Below are 23,201 nucleotides of genomic sequence, written 5' to 3' on the forward strand. Positions count from 1 at the left end.
ATAGTGGTCTCCTTTGTAGATGTGAAAGCTGGGGTATACAATGAGACTATTCGATCGCTTCAACACATTCCGTGTTTTCAACATGACAATGAGCATATTAAATATATTTGTAAATCATGTGATGTCCCCATCTGTAGTGAATGTATAATTTTTGAACACCGAAAACATGACTGCGAGCTAGCATCAGAAACCCGGAAAAGAAATGAGGAAAATTTCAACGTTTTGATGACATCTTCAGAGGAACGATTAAAGATATTGCATACGGCACAGAAGACTGTCAGACGTGAAGTAGAAAAACTCGAGAAAGATATAGACATGTTAAATGAACGAATAAACAAGGCTGTTAAACAAAGACCTGATAATGCGACAGATTTTAAGATTAAAGCAGAGCGCAAATTGGAAGCAATTGTTCAGTTCCACAGAGATAAGCTGGCTTTAATAGAAAAAAAACTTGTATCATTGAAAGAATCATACTCCTTCTGCAAAAATGTCACTGAATATGGAAGTGATATAGAAGTTTTTACTTTACAAAAAGATATGATTAAGCGTCTTTCGAAGCTAAAACTGACACAAGAAGTGGAAGATTATAACCATAAAGAAGTTAACCTTCCAGTTTTTGAGGTCATTTCCGATGTAGATTGTTGTCGTATGGTGCTTAGGCAGAATAGCGATATCCTGCTCACAAGCCAGTATATTCAGTGGAACCGAAATCACCCAGGGATACCAGCAGACAGAGACGATGATAGATGTATAAATACATTCAAACAATTCTTTTCGATTGTCATGTGGTGTGTTTGTTTATATCTAGTACACAAACTTGATAAACTTTTCAGATAAAACCGATTAACTGATTAAAATCTCCAACAAGGGATATATACTAAAACAAGGATGTACATTGTCCAAGGTCCAAAGTGAATATCCAGGACAACTATGTTCTTAAAATTCTTTGCATAAATCCTACCTGAATCAAGTTGCCATATTTACTATAAAACAAGTGATGTGAACAGGAATTGGACTGCTTCTTTCTTTAATTCAGTTTTCATAATGATCATTTAAAAAAACACACAACATAATGCTATATTTATGGTGTTGAATTGAAATTACATGCTGTCACATAGTGATTGTGCTTCGATATAAAATGGACAAAATATAGGTAAACATTTTAAAAAAAAAAATGTCATTCCTTCTCAATGAAGCCTGTGTTTAAAAACTGTGGAATATTCTACCTCCACTGACATTCATCAATAATGCAGGTGTAGTTTTTACCTGAGACAGCTGTTAAAAGGATTAAAATGTGCAGAAAAATTACTTTTGACACACTTGGCGTGCCATAAGGTATTATATTATATGCAGATCAGTGCATTTAGGGAATACGGAAGTTCACAATCTGCATCAAGCAATTGAACTATGATCAACCGACCATCGTTATCTGCTGATATTGTTATTCAGTATTTTCGACAACTGTAAGTAAAAGTTAGGACGCTGCTTAATATTCACGTTGATGCTTACTTTTCTTTATAATGTTATTAACAGTACAGCTATGTTTAAAGGTAAGAATTTGACTCGAGTTACACTATAAAACTTTGACTCGAGTTTAAAACAAAGTAGAATGATAGAAACTATGTATTATTATGCCTCTGATATTAAAAATCTTAACATGTCATTGGCTGAAACCACTATTTTATGTAACTATATCATGTCTCTTACTAACCTAATTTTGTCAACATGCCCCTTCGACGCGGTGTGTTATTGGTTTTAAATGTCGCGGCCATTTTTTCTTTGTTGTACGCTCGATAAAGTATCTCATGAATGCATACGTTGCAGTAATTCATTATTATTGTACATTAAGATAGCATCAAGAATGAATAATGTTATTAATAATCAATGTATACTTTTAAAAATCATCTACAGATAAATTCGTTAGGTAGACACCTAGAGGGTAATAATATGGGGTATTGGAAAAAAGGGCTCTGCTTTCGCCTCGCCCGATATGATTTTTTCTTTCAAGATCCCTATAAATTTAGTATCCGTATTACCCTTAACTTAAACTATTCCATCTGGAAAGTTTTGATAAATCTTACAACTGTGTCACTGTAACCTATCAACCGTATCCAAACGTCTCCGGTGATCCCTGAATACCAATATACTACAATGTACCATATCATGACGATTGATTCAAATGAAAATGCCATTTTGATAAAATGAGAATTACATAAGAGTCCTGGAAGAGTTTACAGGTAAATAGAAACGGCTGCTTTCTTCTTTCAGAAAATATCAAGGTACTCTACCCAGAATACATCCCTACAGTACTCACACAGGTTAAGGTATTGATGACGCAGTGTTAAGTATTTTGATTAAGATAACAAGGTGGAGTTTCTGTACAATTTGTTTCAGATTTGTCGTAAAGAACCACTAACACTTATATGATTTGTTGGGGAAAGAAAACTAACAAGAATATCTCATATCCATATTCTTGGATGCAAGTGTACTGGTGTGAATGATGTCAGGTGAATTTCCCTCAGCTTGAATAAAGGCATGTTTTGACATAGAATACAAGCGCACGTGTCGAACAATCCCCGTATGTTTGAAAACATAACAAATGTATCATAATGTTCAAGTACATTGGCTATGCATTGTATTTTAATTTTAAAATCTTTTCCTTTGTTCAAACGAAGACTGACACACATATTTATATGTTTATTTAATATCTAATATTTATAACATTTGAATAGGAACATTCTAATAAAATCAAATAACACAATATACAATCTTACCTGACCGCAACAGCAGCGTCACTCGAAGGATAGGTTTAACATTTTTAGCTCACCTGACCCGAAGGCTCAAGTGAACTTTTCTGATCACCCGTTGTCCGTCGTCCATCTGTCTGTGAACTTTCACATTTTCGACTTCTTCTCCAGAACCACTTGGCCAATTGCAACCAAACTTGGCACAAAGCATCCTTGGGGCAAGGGGATTCAAGTTTATTCAATTGAAGGACAACGCCTATTTCCCAGGAGAGATAATAATAAAATAGCAAAAATAAACTGACATTTAAAAAAAAAATCTTCTCCAGAACCATTGGATCAATTCAAACCAAACTTGGCACAAAACTTTCTTGGGTGACGGGGATTCAAGTTTGTTCAAATGAAGGGCCACGTCCATTTCCAAGGGGAGATAATAGCGAAATAGTGAAAATACATTGACGAATTTTAAAACTCTTCTATAGAACCACTGGACCAATTTCATGCAAACTTTTCACAAACTTTTCACAAAGCATCCTTGGGTTAAGGGGATTTAAATTATTTTTTAAAAGAGGTGCCATGCCTCCTTCAAAGGGGAGATGATAACAAAATTGCAAAAATAGGGTGGGGTCATTTAAAAATCTTCTCAAGAACCACTGGACCAGAAGAGCTGAAGTTTACATGAAAGTTTCCTGACAAAGTGTAGTGCAGATTCAAATTTGTTGAAACCATGACTCTTTGGGGTAGAATGAGGCCACAATAGGGAATCAAAGTTTTACATACAAATATATAGAGAAAATCTTCAAAAATCTTCCCCTCAAGAACCACTGGGCGAGAAAAGTTTACATTTACATGTAACCTTCCTGACATAGTGCAAAATCAAGTTTGTAAAAGTAATGCCCTGGGTGGTAAGTTGGGGCCACAATAGGGATCAAAGTTTTACATGAGAATATAAAAGGAAACTCTTTAAATATGTTGGTAACTCATGTGAGCGATGTGACTCATGGGTCTCTTGTATGTCTTGAATTCTCTTCTATTTTCAAATGAACTTTCTGTAGATTATTTATTGGCGATTTCAGTATCAGGTAGGGCTTAAGTGACCAATTACCAGAAAGCAAATGTTAGTAACAGTAATGACATATGTTTATTTACAGTTTTTGAAATAGAAAGTGTTTGAAAACACATTGCATGGAATAACTTATCTCCACAGACTGTAATTGTGAATATAGTGTTTACCATAAAGGTGCTGGTGAAAAATTAACCGACAATCGATGTGCGAAAATACTGTACATTTCGCGTGCCATAATTTATCGGTATGTTATCTGCTGTATTGCTTGTATGATATCGCAAATCCAAAACAAACCGTGATCTACGTTCGGTACTGACTAAAACCCGGTCTCGGTCCCGGTCTTCGGTCTCGGTCCCGTGACTAAAACCCTGTCTTCGGTCCCGGTCCCAGATACTTTTATTCGATAAAAACAGAATATATCAGGATATTTGAGCCCCATTTCTCAATAACTTACGTATGATATCTCATGCCTGCATTCTGATAGTAAATTGATCATATTATTTTCTTGTTTCGTAAAAGAATATGTGAAAACTCCGGGACCGGTGGGACCGAGAAATAAAAACAATGCTAAAAACCGGTCCCGGTCTCGACATTTTCCCTCAGTAGCTGCTTTAATCTACCTTTTCATAAAAAAGATAAGGACGTGATACTAAATGGCATCCCTTTGTATACATATATTTCTGATTTATTGTGTGTGTAGGTTTTTTATTCCAATATTCTTTATATTTATGTCCGAACCGAACTCAACTATACATGTACGTGACATTTTGTCCCAAATGATCGCGTTACACTACCTTTTCATAAGAAGATAAGGATGTAGAAGGGAAATAATATATATGTACTTATCCTGGTGTATTTGTTTGTAATTTACAGTTAGTTTATTTGTTCATTTATTTTATTTCTTCTATTCCTGTCAAAATCAGTTTTCAAAGATTCCTGTTTTGTATTCCGAACCCGATCTCTTTATATGGGTATATATTTTACATATATTTGTATATAACCAATAAATAATAAGTATAAAATATTTCTTCCTTTCTTATTTGATACTTAGTTTTATTTTATTTTATTTTTTTTTCATTTGTGGTTCTTTTAGATACAATGCTTTAAAAAAATCCACCTAATATATTTATAGTATCTATAAAAGTGTGTCATACATAGAGCACATGCTCACCAAAAATGTCAGATTCTGTATACTTATACAGAAAATACCCTCTGAGTTTAGATGATCTTCAAATAACCTATGGTATGTTTTACTGTAATATTATGTGGTAACTATATTTATTGTAAATAGCAATATAGGTATATGTACAAACATATATGCATTAATTATGCTGCACAAAACTGTTTGTTTCCTATTTTCCAAATATCTTATATTTCAAAGTGCATAAATTTGACATAAACTCACTTTACAAACAATGAAATCTACATTTATAAATATGCAAGACATACATGTAAATTCATTTAAGAAATAAATTTCAGATTCAAAAGTTATGACTAAGGTTAAAGATTTTCAAAAGTAGGTCAAATCTGAAAGGTGAAGAATTGCATGTAAAGAAAGGTCTTGTCACAAGGAGTACACATGTGAAATATGAAAATATCAACATGCATTCAAAAGTTATGCCGAAGGTGCAAGTTTTTACTGACAAACAGACGGATGGATCAAAAACTATATAAATGCGCCCCAAATATCCGATTACGGGGGTATAACATTTGCTTTTCAAAAGCATTATTCTTATATTCAGAATCTTTCTGGAAAGGGGCGGGGGAGGGGGTTGTTGACAAGAGTGCACATTAATTTTGTTTCGCTATCAACAACAATTATTCATCATGTTTCAATAATTATAATAAAATTTAAGGACAATATTTGGTTGGGTTTTTTTCCATTTCACTAATGAACATAATTTTTAAAGTACTTCATACATCATACATTCTGGACTCATATTTTGCACGTGCACTCTACTTTGTATTACTCTAATATTTACATAGAGGCTTTATTTAACAAATTAATGTGATTCTCACGATACACTCGTAAATGAGAGAGAGAGAGAGAGAGAGAGAGAGAGAGAGAGAGAGAGAGAGAGAAGAGAGATGAAGAGAGAGAGAGAAGAGAGAGCGCAATAACCCGCGTATACATGTACATATACAGAGACCCGGTTCGGAATACACCAACATTAAATTTGAAAATTTTATCAATCGTGTGGTCAGGTGTTACATATATATTATTTCTCTTCTACATCCTTATCTTTTTATGAAAGTGTAATATAACGCGTTCATTTGGGAGGAAAAAAATCACGTAGTTGAATTCGATTTTGACATAAAAAGGAAAACTGGAATAAACACAAACATACAATAAATCAGAAACATACATGTGCATACAAAGGAATGTCATTGAATATAACACTCTTATATATTTTTTAATAAAAAGGTAGATTAAAGCGGCTATTTAGAAAAATAAAAAATATCGAGACCGGGACCGGCTTTTAGCACTGTTTTTACTTCTCGGTCGCACCGGTCCCGGAGTTTTCACATTATTTTACGAAAGACGACAATAATATTATCAATCAACTATCAGAATGCAGGCATGATATGTCATATCTAAATTAATGAGAAATTGGGGCTAAAATATTCTGATGTATTCTGTTTTTATCTAATAAAAAAATCTGGGACCGGGACCGAAGACCGGGTTTTAGTCACGGGACCGAGACCGAAGACCGGGACCGAGACCGGGTTTTAGTCGATACCTCTACGTTCATATTAAAATACTAAAATGCGCGTCAAATAATCCCAACATAATGTATATATTTTAAAGCATTTTGACTTGGGGTTTAGATTGTGTTTACAAGCACTGATGCTTACACTGTATATCGGTTCTATTTCATATCATACAATTAAGGTAGCTCATTACACTAATTTTTTATTCAATGGCTCGTTAAAACACCTCTTCTGAAGTATGATTTCACCATCGAAAGAGTGATACAAGCTCTCACGTATTTTATATGAATTTTTTGTTATTTATCCTGGAATGATATAACAGGTTCTTTGTTTGTAAATAAGATACTCTAGAATCCAAAGTTTGCTGTGATTTGATGCATTATATGAATATCTAAGAAAACATGCCTAAACGACTCGGATAAACGGGTTCTAATTTCTAAAAAGTTGTATGGTCCGAATTTCGATAATTTATTTTCCACCTTGTTAAACCGCTATTAAATCATCGCATGTACGTATTTATGAGGCTGTATGACATGTCATATATTATTTCACCTGTTTTAAGGTGGATCGATCGTCATGTGATGTCATAGGAGTTTGCAAAAATCTTAATGAATTAAACTTTGCGCATGATAGGAATATATCTTTCTGAGGAATTTTATTCACTGGATATAATAAAAAATCTGGTAAACTATTATTACTGAAAAAGTTTATATTTTCCATAGATAATCAATTATTTGTGATTTTAAAAATGTTGTCAAGGGCAATAACTCCTATGCTGGAATTTCCTCTACTGGATGTCTATTATACATTGGTTTCCCTAATATCCACAATTAATCTATACATATTTATGAATTAACACTTTTTAAAAACTGTTGATATTTAAATTTTGTAATTTCAACAAGTTTTTATCTATATTTATTATTCTGTTTAACGAAAATGAGTGATTTTCTGATGTTGATGTATGCTTCTATTTTTTGTATGTCTGACATCTTTAAAAAGGTGGCAACATATATATTTTCTTTAGTTATTAATTAAATTAAGCTATATTGTTGATAAAAAAAATTCCAATTTTAACCATTAATATTGATAAGTCACATGAGGATGGAGCTACCTTAACCAGAATTACTTGATTTCAAATCGGTGTTTACTAACATCCGTCACTCGGCCATTTCAAGTAACAGTCACGTATACAGTTCAAACTTTTAGATCATCGGTGGTCTTATCTGTGTAAAACTGTGTATTTTGTTACAACAGTACCGTGCCATAAGTTTAAGAGAAATAAAACTATCAAATTCCTCATAGTAATTCTTTGTTTTACACTCTTTCAGCCTTAAAACATCATGTTGGGATTCCCCTGACGCGTGTGGGGCTATTTATAGACGCTTAAAAGACAATGTATAATTTATGCGTACCACATTATATTTACTTTTAAAATAATTTTCTCACTGTTTTTTTTTTTTTTAGTCCCCTACCGACGAAGTCGAGGGGACTTTAGGTTTGCGCTCCGTCCGTCTGTCCGTCAGTCCATTTTCCGCACTTTTTTGGTTGGACTTAGAAAAATAGCATGAATTATCAGTTTTCCGGACTTTTTTTGGTTGTGCTTGCAGATATTCATTTGATATTAGGTACATTGCTTTGCCATAACAAGTTACAGATCAAGTTTGAATTTCGTCTCGGTCCATTGATTTTTCATTAAGTTATGGCCCTTGGACTTAGAAAACTAGCATGGATTATCAGTTTTCCAGACTTTTTTGGTTGTGCTTGCAAATATTCATTTGATATTAGGTACATTGCTTTGCCATAACAAGTTACAGATCAAGTTTGAATTTTATCTCGGTCCGTTGATTTTCCATTAAGTTATGGCCCTTGGACGTGGAAAAATAGCATGAATTATTACTTTACATCCAAGTTTCTTATCTCTGTAGATAAGAATTAAGAATACTACACTCATTAAAACTTCTAGCATAGTAATACTACAATATAGCTAAATTATTCATGATCATCTACATGTCACAGTTTATTGACTTGGTTAAAGACCTAAACCTAATTATAAATTTGTCTTTTTTCTTGGTCTAGTCTCTACTCGAATAGTAGTTGATTTCCAACCATTCCTATCCTGGTTCCCCAATTTTCCCTTTTACCATAACCTACATAATGAACTTTGAATATTGTTGTGGTACAGTGATTTTTGCAACCGGTAGGGGACTATGTATTGCCATGCAATACTCTCAGAATGCTTGGGTTTGGGGGGGGGGGGGTGTTTGGGTTTTGTTGTTGTTGTTTTTACATGCAAATGTATTCAAGGGAAAGTTAATACCTTTAAAACTAATTAATCTGCTTGAAAGAATTAAGTACAAATATAATAAATAAACATCAGATCATACAGCTTTAAATGAAAATATATTTTTGAAAATTAAAAACGCTATTTGCAAATATTTTTTAAATCTATGGATAAAATCTTCAAAAAACATGTCATTAAGAAAAAAAGATAAATCAGAAAAATATGTTTAAAAAAGAAATTGAATTGAAATAGTCAAAATTCAGAAATATTACGAATTTTCAAATTTGAACTAAGGCCGATCGGAATCATAAACAAGAGGCCCATGGGCCACATCGCTCACCCGAGTCACCTTGGCCCATATCTGAAAACTTTCCATATATATTTGCATGTAAAACCTTAGTCCCTATTATGGCCCAAACTACCCTTTGCAAACTTGAATCTACACTATGTCAGAAAGCTTTCATGTAAATGTCAACGTCTTTGGCCCAATGGTTCTTGAGAAGAAGATTTTTAAAGCTTTTTCCTATATTTGTATGTAAAACTTTGACCCCCCCCCCCACTTGTGGCCCCATCCTACCCCCCGGGGGCCATGATCTGAACAAACTTGAATCTGCACTATGTCAGAAAGTTTTCTTGTAAATATCAGCTTTTCTGACTCAGCAGTTATTGAGAAAAAGATTTTAACTATATATTTGTATGTAAAACTTTGATCCCCTTTATGGCCCCACCCTACCCCCGGGGGCCATGATTTGAACAAACTTGAATCTGCACTATGTCAGAAAGTTTTCATGTAAAAATCAGCTTTTCTGGCCTAGTGGTTCTTGAGAAGAAGATTTTAAAAGTTTTTTCCTATATATTTGTGTGTAAAACTTTGATCCCCCTTGGGGCCCCATCTTATCCCCGGGGACCATGATTTGAACAAACTTGAATCTGCACTATGTCAGAAAGTTTTCATGTAAAAATCAGCTTTTCTGGCTCAGTGGTTCTTGAGAAGAAGATTTTAAAAGATTTTTCCTATATATTTGTATGTAAAACTTTGATCCCCTATTGTGGCCCCATCCAACCCCAGGGGCCCATGATTTGAACAAACTTGAATCTGCATTATGTCAGGAAGCTTTCATGTAAATCTCAGCTTTTCTGGCTTAGTGGTTCTTGAGAAGAAGATTTTTAAAGTTTTTTCCTATATATTTGTGTGTAAAACTTTGATCCCCCCTTGGCGCCCCATCTTATCCCCGGGGGCCATGATTTGAACAAACTTGAATCTGCACTATGTCAGAAAGTTTTCATGTAAAAATCAGCTTTTCTGGCTCAGTGGTTCTTGAGAAGATTTTTAAAGATTTTTCCTATATATTTGTATGTAAAACTTTGATCCCCTATTGTGGCCCCATCCAACCCCCGGGACCCATGATTTGAACAAACATGAATCTGCATTATGTCAGGAAGCTTTCATGTAAATCTCAGCTTTTCTGGAGTAGTGGTTCTTGAGAAGAAGATTTTTAAAGTTTTTCCCTATATATTTGTATGTAAAACTTTGATCCCTCCTTGTGGCCCCATCCTATCACCGGGGGCCATGATTTGAACAAACTTGAATCTACAATATGTCAGAAAGCTTTCAGGTAAATTTCAGCTCTTCTGGCCCAGTGGTTCTTGAGAAGAAGATTTTTAAATGACCCCACCCTATTTTTGCATTTTTGTGATTATCTCCCCTTTGAAAGGGACATGGCCCTTCATTTGAACAAACTTGAAAGCCTTTCACCCAAGAATGCTTTTGGCTATGTTTGGTTGAAATTGGCCCAGTGGTTCTGGAGAAGAAGTCGAAAATGTGAAAAGTTTAACAGACAGTGGACAGACAGACAGACGGACAGACAGACAGACAGACAGACGACGGACAAAAAGCGATCAGAAAAGCTCACTTGAGCTTTCAGCTCAGGTGAGCTAAAAAGTAGTCATAGAGAACATTGTAATCAGAAAACTATATTCCCCTGACATAAATGGTTCACAAATAAACGAATTTATAAGGGAAACAAATTTCTTTATGAACAGTGCATACAATTAGCAACAATATGATCATTTTAGCAATTTCTATCAATTTGGTGTGTCCAGGGGTCCGTGTTTGCCCAACTCTTTGTTTTGTATTCCTTATTGGATTGATCACTGTTCGTTAGCTTCACCTTTCTTCTGTAACTTTAAAATCCATAGATTTATTCATTTAAACTATGATGAATAACCTTATTATTTACGATTGTGCTTCAGAAAACAAAATCATACAGTTATTAATATATTTGTGTTCATTACGATGATTTAACTACCTGGGATTGATGGATTGTATATTGTTTAACGTCCCTCTCAATAATCTTTCACTCATGTGGGGACGTCACCATTGCCGTTGAAGGACTGCAAAAGTTAAGCCTATGCTCTGCGTTTATGGTCTCTGAGCAGGGGGAGGGGGTCTTTATCGTGGCATACATGCTGTGACATGGGACCTCGAATTTTGTGGTCTCATACGAAGGACCGTCCCATTTAGTCGCCTCGTACGACAAGCAAGGGATATTGAGGACAAATTCTAACCCGTTTTGATGTCAAAATTAAAGAAATGTTTTCTTACATACGATATGTATCCTTGATGATCAGGTCTTCCAACAATCTGTCGGAATTTCCACGAGCATGAATTGTGCTCCTTTATTAACTGACCAGTTTTTGAATTTTGTTAAAACAGGTAGTGGCAGTTCCATCACCAAACACTCGTCATCAGGTGTGAATGTCACGGGTCCTCGGAGATGACCTTAAAACCGGATGTCCCGTGTCGCAGTAAGTGTGGCACGCTAAAGAACCCTCACTGCTCAATGGCCTAAGCGCCAAGCAAAGGCCTAAATTTGAAGCCCTTCACCGGTCTTGGTGACGTCTCCATATGAGTAAATTTTTTTCGAGAGAAACGTTAAGCAAGATACAATCAATCAATCAATCAATAATTTTTATGAAGCAGAATTTATTCAAAAGCTTCTACATGATAAGAAATATTTTTTTGCTGTGTTCTCCACTTGACATTTAGATATATTGACGTTTTGTCTATTAAAACAATACTCATTGTCATGTATATGTTGACATGACATATCCCAGTGAACACACTACAGAGTCTTCCTCATCTGCTTTATATTTGGATATTTTGTTGAACGTAAATGTTAACGATAAACTAACGACTCAACTTTATATAAGACAAACGGAATGATTGCAGTTTCTCCATCTCAACTTCCCATATCTATTTAGAAACAGTCCATTATCACCTATATATTGTACTTGAGTCTCTCAACTGATTCGATATGCGAAAGCATGTTCTGTGTATGATCAATCTTTAAATAGAGACAGGCTACTGAAAATAAGGTGATGTTACAGAGGTTTTCACAATCTCGTTTAAAGTCAGCATTTTTGCGAAGTCTATGGACGTTGATCTTTGTTTTGCAAATACACGCTGTCATGAAGTCGAATGGTGTCTGAAGTATTTCACGCTGATTTTGACTACGGGTCACTCTCTTTACCTGATCACGGCGGGTGACAGGTCAACAGGGGATACTTACTTCTCCTAGGCTTCTTATTCCACCTCTGGGCTATGGTGTGTACAGGGGTCCGTGTTTGCCTTGTTAAAGTGACAATCTGATAAATTATTGTAAGATTTTAGGTTACTCAGAAAATCAATTCTTAATAATCATTAATAAAATGTGCACTGACATTTAGTCCTATTACAATATATTATGAAGCCAAAGGCTTAAGGGTGTATTCAAATTCAACTCGGGTTAAATTCTCGTATGTGCATGATACAATTTAGATTACCAGTGAAAATGTTAAAGAATATAACAAATCAAGGCATTTTTTTGTTTTCAGATTGAAAACCAATGGCTTCGATATCGTCTACAATTACTGATGAGTTTTTGACGTGCTCTATCTGTTTTGAAATTTTCAAGGATCCAAAAACACTTCCATGCTTGCATTCATTCTGTAAAGGTTGCATCGATGACTTCACAAAGAAAAGAGAGAATACAAATGAACACACCTGTCCAGTATGTCGAGAGTCATTTCAACTCTCTGATGATTTTGCAGGCAATTTAAAGACAAATTTTTGTCTGAAGAATCTTATCGAACTGGTGACTTCTAGCAAAGGAGTGAAGAAATTGTGCTCATTTTGCAGTTTAAATGGCAATCACATTGAAGCATCTTCACAATGTCTCACTTGCAAAGATTTGCTTTGCTATGAATGTTCGGAACATCGACATCGATCTACTACACTAACATTAAATCACAGAATTGTTTCACTTGCCGACGTGGCATCTGGAAAATATGATGATGAAATTCGCTCACAACAGCGCATTCCTTGTTTGGAACATAGCGGAGAGGACTTAAGATATTTTTGCGAAACATGTGACATTCCCATTTGTCGTGATTGCATCGTCCTTAGCCACCAAAATCATAAATGCATGGCCCCATCAGAAGCGAGAAAAAGAATGGATGAAAATCTTGGCACTTTTATGAGTTCTTTAAAGGAGAGGTTAGATAAATTTCAAGCTGCCAAAGAAAATGTAACAAGTGCTTTAGATAAACTAGAGACAGGAAAGCGGCAGATAAAAGAAAATTTGGAAAAGCAAGTAAACGACATAATAAACACAGTCATGGAGTCTCAAAAATCGGTAAAAACTGATTTTGATCGGATTGTGAAATCAAAGGAAAATATTTTACACGAAAAAAAGGAATGTCTTGAGAAAGAAAGGAAATCGCTTGAGGAAACGTACACGTTTTGCAGAAACATTCTAGATTGTGGAAACGATATTGAGATTCTCACCATGAAAACGGATATGAATGAATGCCTATCAAAGTTGCATTATTCCAAAAATGAAAAAAGATGCACCATTGAAGAGATTGAACTGCCAACCATTGAATCTAGCATTGACGGAAATGTTTTTAGCTTGGTGTTTCAAAGTGTGAAGATGAAGATGAGTGAAGATGATTCGAGTAAAAAGAACACAAGAAATGAAAATGCTGACAAGTGTACCGCGACCACTGATGGAAAAAAGAGAAATCCTGATCATGTCAACCCCAAATTATTACACACGTTTCAGGGAAAAGACACTAAAGATATTCACAAACCAAGTTACACAAGTGTGACATGGGTGGATGAAAACAAAATAGCAGTTATCGACCAAAGAAACCAAAAACTTAAATTTCTCTCCACGCAAAATGATAAAATTATATCAAAAGTCATCGCAAATTGTGTTGTGGCGAATTCTTTTAAGAGTGGAATGGCATGTAGAACATCTGAGGGCAAATTGTTTGTTTACAACAATTCAATGGACGAACAGACAACTTTCTCAGGAGTGTTAACTCTGATGACCTGTCATCCAAAATCACCTCAAATAAGCTGGATATCTGCATTAGATAAAATTTGTGTATTCGAAAAAGCCGAAGTCAAACAAATCGTCATCACCGATCCAAACAAAGCAGGCCTTTTAAGAAATCCCAAGTTCGGACACGTTCTAAGGAATGGAATGTTTGCTGTTTCGGACTGGGATTTAGATTGTGTGTTTCTAATCAGAAGATCTGGATATGTAGAGAGAAGAAAATATTGCAGTCCGGGTTCTATTTCTTCAGATTCAAATAATAATATTTACGTGTGTGATCACAAAGAGAGTCTCATTTTGGTCTTTAAATTGTCTGGAGAGACAATGCACACGTTTGATGTTGGATCCTGTGTCTATAATCCCAAAAGTATTGCCATAAACCAGGACGGTCGAATTTTGATCACAAATAAAACATCTGTCGTTTTGGTAACACTGAAATAATAATTGAATAGCTTGCTCCAATTAACATTTCGAACAAAAAATATGCCAGTGTTCAAAGAAGTACTTTCTAAACGTATGTATTTCATCTAGAATCTGTAAATAAATTCTGCAATTTTTTGTTAACACGACCTATCATAATTTGGGAAGTGCCTTTATGGACATGTGTGCCTGTTTTGGTTGTCATATAAAGTTTCATTAGAAGATGATTTGATTTGAAGATTTCGAAATGAATTGAATAATATTTCGACTGAGAGTAGCAGCAAGATGAATTTGTGAATCGCATAATCTCAATGTGTGGAATTTGTGAATCGAAGAAAATTACTAACCAAGAATAATCGAGAGAATGATTCTATGACAAGACCATAGTGATAGTTGTTATAGAATAATGAAAATGTTTACAGAATTAGAATTTAATACAGCGAAGGTACATAGTCAACACAATAATTTATTATGTAGTGACTTATAGACGTAATACAGAAATACATTGGGTCCATGATAAAACTTTTATTCGTGGAGATGTATCAATGAATCATCAGTCTTAACAATTCTGGCGTCATCATTGTGGTGACTTGCAGGGACTCCAGATACGACCATGTGTGAGGGAATATGAATTCATATAAAGTCAGTATTTACATTTGGTTTGGTATTATCATGAAAGTCTGCATGAAATCCTAGGGCATTTATTACAGCCGGAGTTGGCACACTGAAATTCATTCTAAAGGAATTTTAAGATGTTTTTGAGAAGGTATTAGTAATCAATAATTCATTCAAAAGATTGCATGGATTACTTCGACCTGACCTGCAGATGCTGTTGAGTGTATATTGAATTTAAGGACGAGAAACTTAATTCATGTTTTATGCAAATGCTGTAGCTGCAGAACTGTAGAAAAATATTAGGACGGATCAGAGAGCTACAGATCCATCCCTTGTAAAAACCTTCGATTTGCGGCGCACAAAAACATGCGCACGCTATATTCTTGTATTGCCGTCTCGTAAATTTAATACCAAAAATTCCTAACATATTTTCCTACTATGCTTGTGTCCAAACATACTTTCAAATATTAAAGATGTTTATATCTTTCAAGTGATTCGATACGTAAGAGCTTATTTTGCGTATGGTCAGTTTTTAAATCGAGGCAAGATACTGAGAAACAAGTTGATGGTGGAGGGGTTTCAACAGTCTCGTTTAAAGTCAGCATTTTGCAAATACTATGGTCTTTATAACGATCTAAATCGTCAATACAAACTATCCTTGGGTCAAATGCTGTCTGACATGTTTCATACTTGTTAGTCCGTTCTTAGCACACTGGTTTTGACTACGGATAACTCCGTTTATCTGATTAAGATATAGGACAGACGGATGGTGTGACCGGTCGACAGGGGATGTTTACTCCTCCTAGGCACCTGATCCCACCTATGGTGTGTCATGGCGTCCGTGTTTGCCTAATTCTCTATTTTTTATTGCTTATAGGAAATAGGAGATTGATTACTGTTGGTCATTTTCACCTTTCATATATGCTTAACTGAATATTCTTTACAAGACGTATGCGATTGATCACTGTTGTCTTCATTTATTCATACATGTACACAGAAAACCTCATAATAAATGTTAAATTGAATGTATTGTTTAGAGTATTTTAGTTTGAATGTGGCGAAGTACAGGAAAAAGAGTAATCATAGCTTGAATGGAGATTGTTATACATTGGAAACGTTTCCAAACTATATCTATGCCACTGAGATCCCGATTGGGGGTATAGATTTTGGTATTGTCTGTCATTTCATAACTATCATTTTGTTCAAAACTTTAACCCTGCTCATAACGTTTGAATGGTGAGGGATATGGGGATGCTTACTCCTCCTAGGCACCTGATCCCACCTCTGGTGTGTCCAGGGGTCCGTGTTTGTCCATCTATCTATTTTATAGGAGTTATGAGATTGATCACTGTTCGTTATCTTCACCTTGCATTTAACCATCGAGTTTGTATCTCTGCTGGTGGACAGTCTGTCACCGAGGATACTTGTCGCTCGATATATGTTCCTTCATGAATATACACAATAACGATACAATACTGGCTGACACGTCGCCCAGTATAAAAAGGTGTCACTCTGTGGAGTCTATAAGGGACACAGGCTCCTACAGATCGGTTGGTGTCCCTCGGATTATCCTTCGAGATATCAAAGATATGTCTTATGTACAATCGTCAGATTGTCAGCTTTGGTACAGAAACCAAAATTGTTATACCCAAATTAAACACTGTTATGTTCCTTTAAGAGATATTTTTGATAATTCCTTTTCAGACCCCATGTGTTCAACCTCAAAATGTTCTGCAAAAAATTGCAAAACTTGTGATATACTGATCACTAAAAATTCATTTAGTAGTAATCTAACTGGACGTAGTTTCTGTACCAAAACTTTTGATAATCTGACTTGTAAATCTTCTAACGTTGTCTACGCCATTGAGTGTAACCTGTGTGGCTTAATTTATGTGGGAGAAACTAAGGGTTCACTTAATAAAAGAATATCGGGGTACAGATTTCAAATTAATAATGGTGGTAACCAACTTCTTTACAAGCATTATAATGCACCGGACCACTCCATCTTGTCCATGCGGGTAAGGATTTTAGAAAACATTTACCATCACACAAACAATCCTACATTAAGCACCCTTTTTCGTAGACAACGAGAGGATCACTGCATCAGGACCCTAGGCACTGCATTTCCATATGGATGCAATGATAGTGTATATGATGTGGGAAATTTGACTAGTCCACAAGGAAATAATGTGAATGTGATGGGACTCTTTCCCAATACTCAAAGACGGAAACGCAGTCATGGACATCGTTCATATAAAAGACCAAGTATAAATGATGTCACGTTTGATTCACTTTTGCCTTACGTCAACAGACAATTAGGTCCACATCATATTCGTACAAAACTTTACTCTATTCCATTGAGAGTTTTACACACGTTATTTGAAGAAGCTATGGCTAGTCTATACCTGGATTTTTCAACACCTGAATATAGACTGAACTCTATGATTATGGATGTTACCTACCACAGGCTCTATAAACCAGCACGTACCATGGATGATATTCCTTCCAAATTATGCCGCCAGTTCCTTAAGCTCAAATTTACAAACAAAGGAATAGATGCCGTCAACATAAGCAACATTCTTCGTCATAAAAGGGTTCAGTCGTGTATTACAACTTATTTCAAGTTCAAGTCTACACTCTGTATTTCCTACAGCTATACTTCTACTATTGCATCCAAACTTTTTAATTATAAAGAAACTTTGCAGTGGCTTAGATATACACCATCTTATACGCAATCCACCAACATATTCTTGTTCTTCATCTTCTTTCAACTATAGTCCAGCTGGACATGTCATTACTGGTGATGTTGATATAGTTGAAAATGAGGACCTCAAATCACTTATTCTTAAAGATCCTAAATACAGAGAACCTCGGTCTTTTAATTGGCAACAGAACTTCATCTCTATTATGAGTTCTGTCGAAGATTATGCCAGACGATGGGCTAAATATGAAAAAGAAGAACTTGATACATTGTCAGAATGGGTTAAAAGCATGAGAGGGATATTAAAATCCCGCATTAGACACATGAAAACAAAAGTACGTACCATATATCCTTCTGTGTTTAGTAAACCAGAGGTGATAAAAGAATTAGATAGGTTACATGAGGAATATGTTTTGGTTTCAGCTGACAAAGCTAGTAACAACATTGTCTTTGTTTGTAAGGTTCATTATTACAACTGTATTTTAAACGAACTTGGCATTAATTCCACTTTTTGTAATCATACTTATACTCCAACTGCCCTTTCAAAAGATGAAATTCTTCAAAACCATGCTTCAATTTTAGACACATTTAATATCCCAGTCAATGAGTTACCGTATCTATACTGGATTCCTAAACTACATAAAACCCTTACAAACAAAGATACATGGCTGGATCCAGTAAGTGCTCTACCAAGCCCCTATCTTTGCTCCTCACGAAAATGTTAACAGCTGTGAAGGAGAAACTTCAAACTTACTGTGCGACTACATATTCCAGAAGTGGTGTTAATCAAATGTAAATTCTAAAAAATCTTCAAGAACTTTTAGTAAACTTGAAATCGCAGAATTTTTCCCAAATCAATAACAGGTATGTCTATTTGATATATCCCAGTGAACTTGTAATAAAATACATCATAATCTGCTTCTTACTTAGATATTATTATTATTCATAAAGAGACAAACTAACAACTGAACTTTTTAACAAACGGGATGACTTCAAGTTCTCCATCCTCAATTTCCCTTATTCATGTAGCAATATACAATTTTCACCTGTATATGATGTTTATATCTCTAAACTGATTCCATACACAAGAACTTGGTCTGCGTATGATCAGTTTTTAAATCGTTACAGGCTACTGACAAACAAGTTGATGTTACAGGGGTTTCTACAACAGTCTTGTTTAAAGTCAGCATTTCGCAAATTATATGGTCGTTATCACGATCTAGTTTGCCAATACAATTTGTCAGTGGGTCAAATACTGTCTCATGTGTATGGGGTCGTTCTATAATCACCGAATTTCACTACGGATAACTCCGTGTACCTGATCAAGATATAGGTCTCATGACCGGTTGACAGGGGATCCTTACTCCTCCTAAGCACTTGACCCCACCTCTGGTATTTCCTGGGGTCCGTATTTGCCCAACTCTTAATTTTGCTTTCCTTATAAGAAGTCATGAGATTGATCATTCTTCGTTATTTTCACCTTTTCAAATCTGGATTGCTTTTCTTTCCTTTGGTATAAAAGGTGAAGATAACGAACAGTGATCAATCTCATAATTCCTATAAGCAATACAAAAAAGATAGTTGGGCAAACGCCGACCCCTGGACACACCAGAGGTGGGACCAGGTGCCTAGGAGGAGTAAGCATCCCCTGTCGACCGCTCACACCCGTCGTGAGCCCTATATCCTGATCAGGTAAACGGAGTTATCTGTAGTCAAAATCAGTGTGCCAAGAACGGCCTAACAATCGGTATAAAACAAGTCAGACAGCATTTGACCCAATGATAGGTTGTATTGACGAACTAGATCGTTATAACGACCATAGAAATTGCGAAATGCTGATATAAATTGGTATAAAATATTTTTGACAAACGATAGAATTTGAAGGTTGGAGTTTTTGTGTCGTATGGGGCTTTAGTGAATTTTAAAGATATGTTTGGACACAAGTATAGTATTTGTAGTAATTACTCTGTTGTTAAGAAAGTTTCTTTAGTTATCATACCCGGAACGTTAGATATAGCCATCATTTGGGTTCCGGGTTACTAAATCTGCACTTCATTGTCTGCGAATGATAGTGATTACTATGTTGTTAAAAAGATTTCTTTAGCTATTGTACCTGGAACGTTGAATATTGTCATAGTTTGGGTTCTGTGTTAATAAACTAGTAATATTTTCATAAACCTAAACGCGTCAGAGATTGCTTGGTTAATGACGTCTTAAATATCCTTCATAATTGTGGACTTTTAAACATTTCGCAAAATGATACTTATAATCCAAATTGGCTAAATTAAAACTTACTTTACTCGATCAATTTAAACAAATATGGATTTCCGACTTTCAAATTTTATCAATAACTACGAACTATAAAATGTAAAAGGATGAACTAAATTTCGACAAATGAATATCCTGTCCAGAAAAATGCTATGATTTATTATAAATTTCGAACCTGTAATCACCACTTATTTATCAAATATGTTTGCTGGTGAAATGAACCCAAAGAAACAAGACTAATAGATGCGTGCAAAATTGGTGATTTTTCACCGCATGTTTAATTGCTGTAAGGAAAGCCATGTTTATCACCAAACCAAATATGTTTGAAATATATTATCACATTCAAGGATGAAAGGATATAAGGAATTCAAACAAGCGAACTTCTCAGAAAATTAAAACGTGCTTCCAGACATGACTACTCCAATCTTAAATTGCAATACGTGGTCAATCTCCATACTCACGCATACTTTTAAACACTTAACGATTTTTTTTTTTTTTACATGTACCATCACTTTTATGTAATATTATACAATTGTGATGAGATAAATAAAAAGTTTCACACCTATTGTCCTACTTATGGAAAAGGTTTGAAACTTGTATACAACTACTTACCCGATCGCAGTCACATACCATACGAAATTGTTATAAAACACTTTAACCTTTAAAACTGTGTGTTCTACCTGTACACCATAGCATATTTAGGAGACAGAAAATAGTCGTCAAAACACCATGTACTAGACCTTTAGAACTGAATCCAGAAATAGATATCTCAGACACTGCCTTGTCATTGACTTTGACTGTTCCCTTATTTTCCTCTTTTTCATTTTCTGAACAATTATTGGGGTATTTCCTCGACGTCAAATAGGTGGTGACACCTTCCAGGCCGGAACGAAACTTATAGTAAAAATCCCGGATCTCAAATTATGGTTTTAAGGGTATGTCGGAACACGAAATAGCCGGAACATAAAGTATTTGACCCCCGCCCTGGAGTCACAACCTCTGTCCAGGGATCATGAAAGAGGGTGTTGCACCGAAGCGGGAATTTTCCTTAATCGGAACTCCGTGCCAGCACTCGTGACGTAGAACTGACCTTCATCCATATCTATACTCTTATTGCGTATTTGCCATTTGAATACCTGTAAGATTCCCCAGTATTAAGGACAAACCTAATACGTTTTAGTGTCAATACATTATACATGTGGTCTAAACAAAAATTTTAAAAATTAAATTGTCTTTTTTTCTGAGTATCAGATACAATGTATACGGTTACCTGTTACAAGTGTACCAACTATTTAATATTCTACACTACTACAGTCCAGGAGCTCTTATACTCGTTATGTATGGCAACTGTTCATAACTCTGACCACAAAACAAAATATGGGATTTTATTACGCATTAATAAAGTTCGATGTACATGCACCTGATAACATTGATTCACCATTATAGCAATTTGCTACTGGAATACATATCATCTTATCCATTCAAACTGTTTAACGTTTATTTATCTTGTTTGGCCTTAAACATTTTCTTCCAAAGCTTTGCAAAGTTCACAACGGTTTTTCATAAAAGGCACCATGCCTTTGTCAAACACCATTCACTCAGAAAAAAACATACAAGTTCTCGTTAGCAACCTTGACTATTAAAAAACAGGTATTGCATGCTATATTCAGCGTGTTTATTGCGAGTCCTATTCACAAAATAAGCAGTGTCTAGGTTGGAAGCTTATTTCAAACTCGGCACATTGTAATAAACAGAGATTTGACACGAAACATTTAAATAAGTAGAAGTATGTTTCAATTAAGGACAAAAATCTAGATGGAAAACGTAATGTGATAAAAGATTTTGTTCGTGAGGGATTCGAACCCGGACGTTTTAAAAAAAAGAAAAACATCGTTACCTTTTCAAGTCGTTGACCTTACACACTGAACCACGCAGTAGACCATATATTTCTAAAGAAAATTAACGTACAGGTTAAGTTGAAAATAATATCAGTAAAGTCGTTTCGATTTTTTAAAATTTACAAAAGAATGCCCCCGTGAAACAAAATTTCAAAACGATAGTTTATTTTTTTAGTGGAAAACTTGAAGAACATGTTCGTGTTAAATTTATTTTATTTCATGGAGGCAGTTTTTCTGAAATTCGGGGACACCCCTCCATTTTAACGCTAAAAATCATATAAATCGCTTATTGCTTGATTTGAACTCGAATTTTTTGACTAATTTTTGTCAACACACGTCTTTTAAACTTATTTTCAAAAATGTTTGAATCAAGACATAAGTTCCAATTGGTTTTGTCATATATTTGAATAACAAAATTGGTCAGTTTTTGACAGTTTTGGACCCTTAAGGCCCTAGGGCTGCTAGAATCCTGCAATTTACAATTTAAGTCAATTTAAGTTTCAAAGATACATGTACATCATACTAAATATGAAAATAATTGGAATGGTAGCTATCAAGAAGTTAAAAATGTTCCATTGTTAAATTTGCAAATTTCGTAAACGGCTACCCGCTCCTTCAAAATATTCATTTGGTTTAGTATCAACAGCATTAAAGATGTTTTTTTAAAAAAATATGTTTTACACAAAAAATACTACATACAAAGTTTGGTTCCGCCCTAGAGTCATAACTACTACCCCTGGGGATCATAAAATCTGCAATTTTGGTAAAGGCATTCCTGCTCTACATCACTTTGGATTTAGTTTTTATTAAAGGTTTTCGGTTGTAGAGAAGGTTTTTGAAAATTGTTTAATTTTTGACAGTTTTTGCCTCGCTCCTTAGGCCTCAGAGGTGCAGGATTCCTGAAATTTGCTATCTAAGTCCTTCATGTCCCAAAGAGGCTTCAAAGAAAAAAAAATGGAATGGTAGTTATCAAGAAGTTAAAATGTTCAATTGTTAACGCACGACGGACAAAGATCAATTCTGTACTTGCTACGACATATTATTCACGTGTATTGTTATATGTATGTTGAAATGCATTGATTTTATATCCTCAAAATTGTATCTGTATGTCT

At 34.9% G+C, this 23,201-nt stretch overlaps 1 protein-coding gene across 4 annotated transcripts; it reads left to right on the forward strand.

Moving 5' to 3' along the window:
• The first annotated feature begins 889 nt into the window (after window positions 1–889).
• LOC125669240 (E3 ubiquitin-protein ligase TRIM56-like) lies at window positions 890–16,247 on the forward strand. Of its 4 annotated transcripts, none has more exons than XM_056164314.1 (3): window positions 890–1,550; window positions 11,520–11,611; window positions 12,680–16,247. In XM_056164314.1, exon 3 carries the CDS (start codon window positions 12,691–12,693, stop codon window positions 14,626–14,628), a length of 1,938 nt encoding a protein of 645 aa, XP_056020289.1. In that variant the 5' UTR covers window positions 890–1,550; window positions 11,520–11,611; window positions 12,680–12,690; the 3' UTR covers window positions 14,629–16,247. The 4 variants fall into 4 exon arrangements, with proteins under 4 accessions (XP_056020289.1, XP_056020288.1, XP_056020290.1 ...); XM_056164313.1 differs by having other exon boundaries at window positions 890–1,463; XM_056164315.1 differs by lacking the exon at window positions 11,520–11,611.
• The last annotated feature ends 6,954 nt before the right edge of the window (window positions 16,248–23,201 follow it).

This window comes from Ostrea edulis, chromosome 4, assembly GCF_947568905.1.
Source record: "Ostrea edulis chromosome 4, xbOstEdul1.1, whole genome shotgun sequence".
Classification (NCBI taxonomy): domain Eukaryota; kingdom Metazoa; phylum Mollusca; class Bivalvia; order Ostreida; family Ostreidae; genus Ostrea; species Ostrea edulis.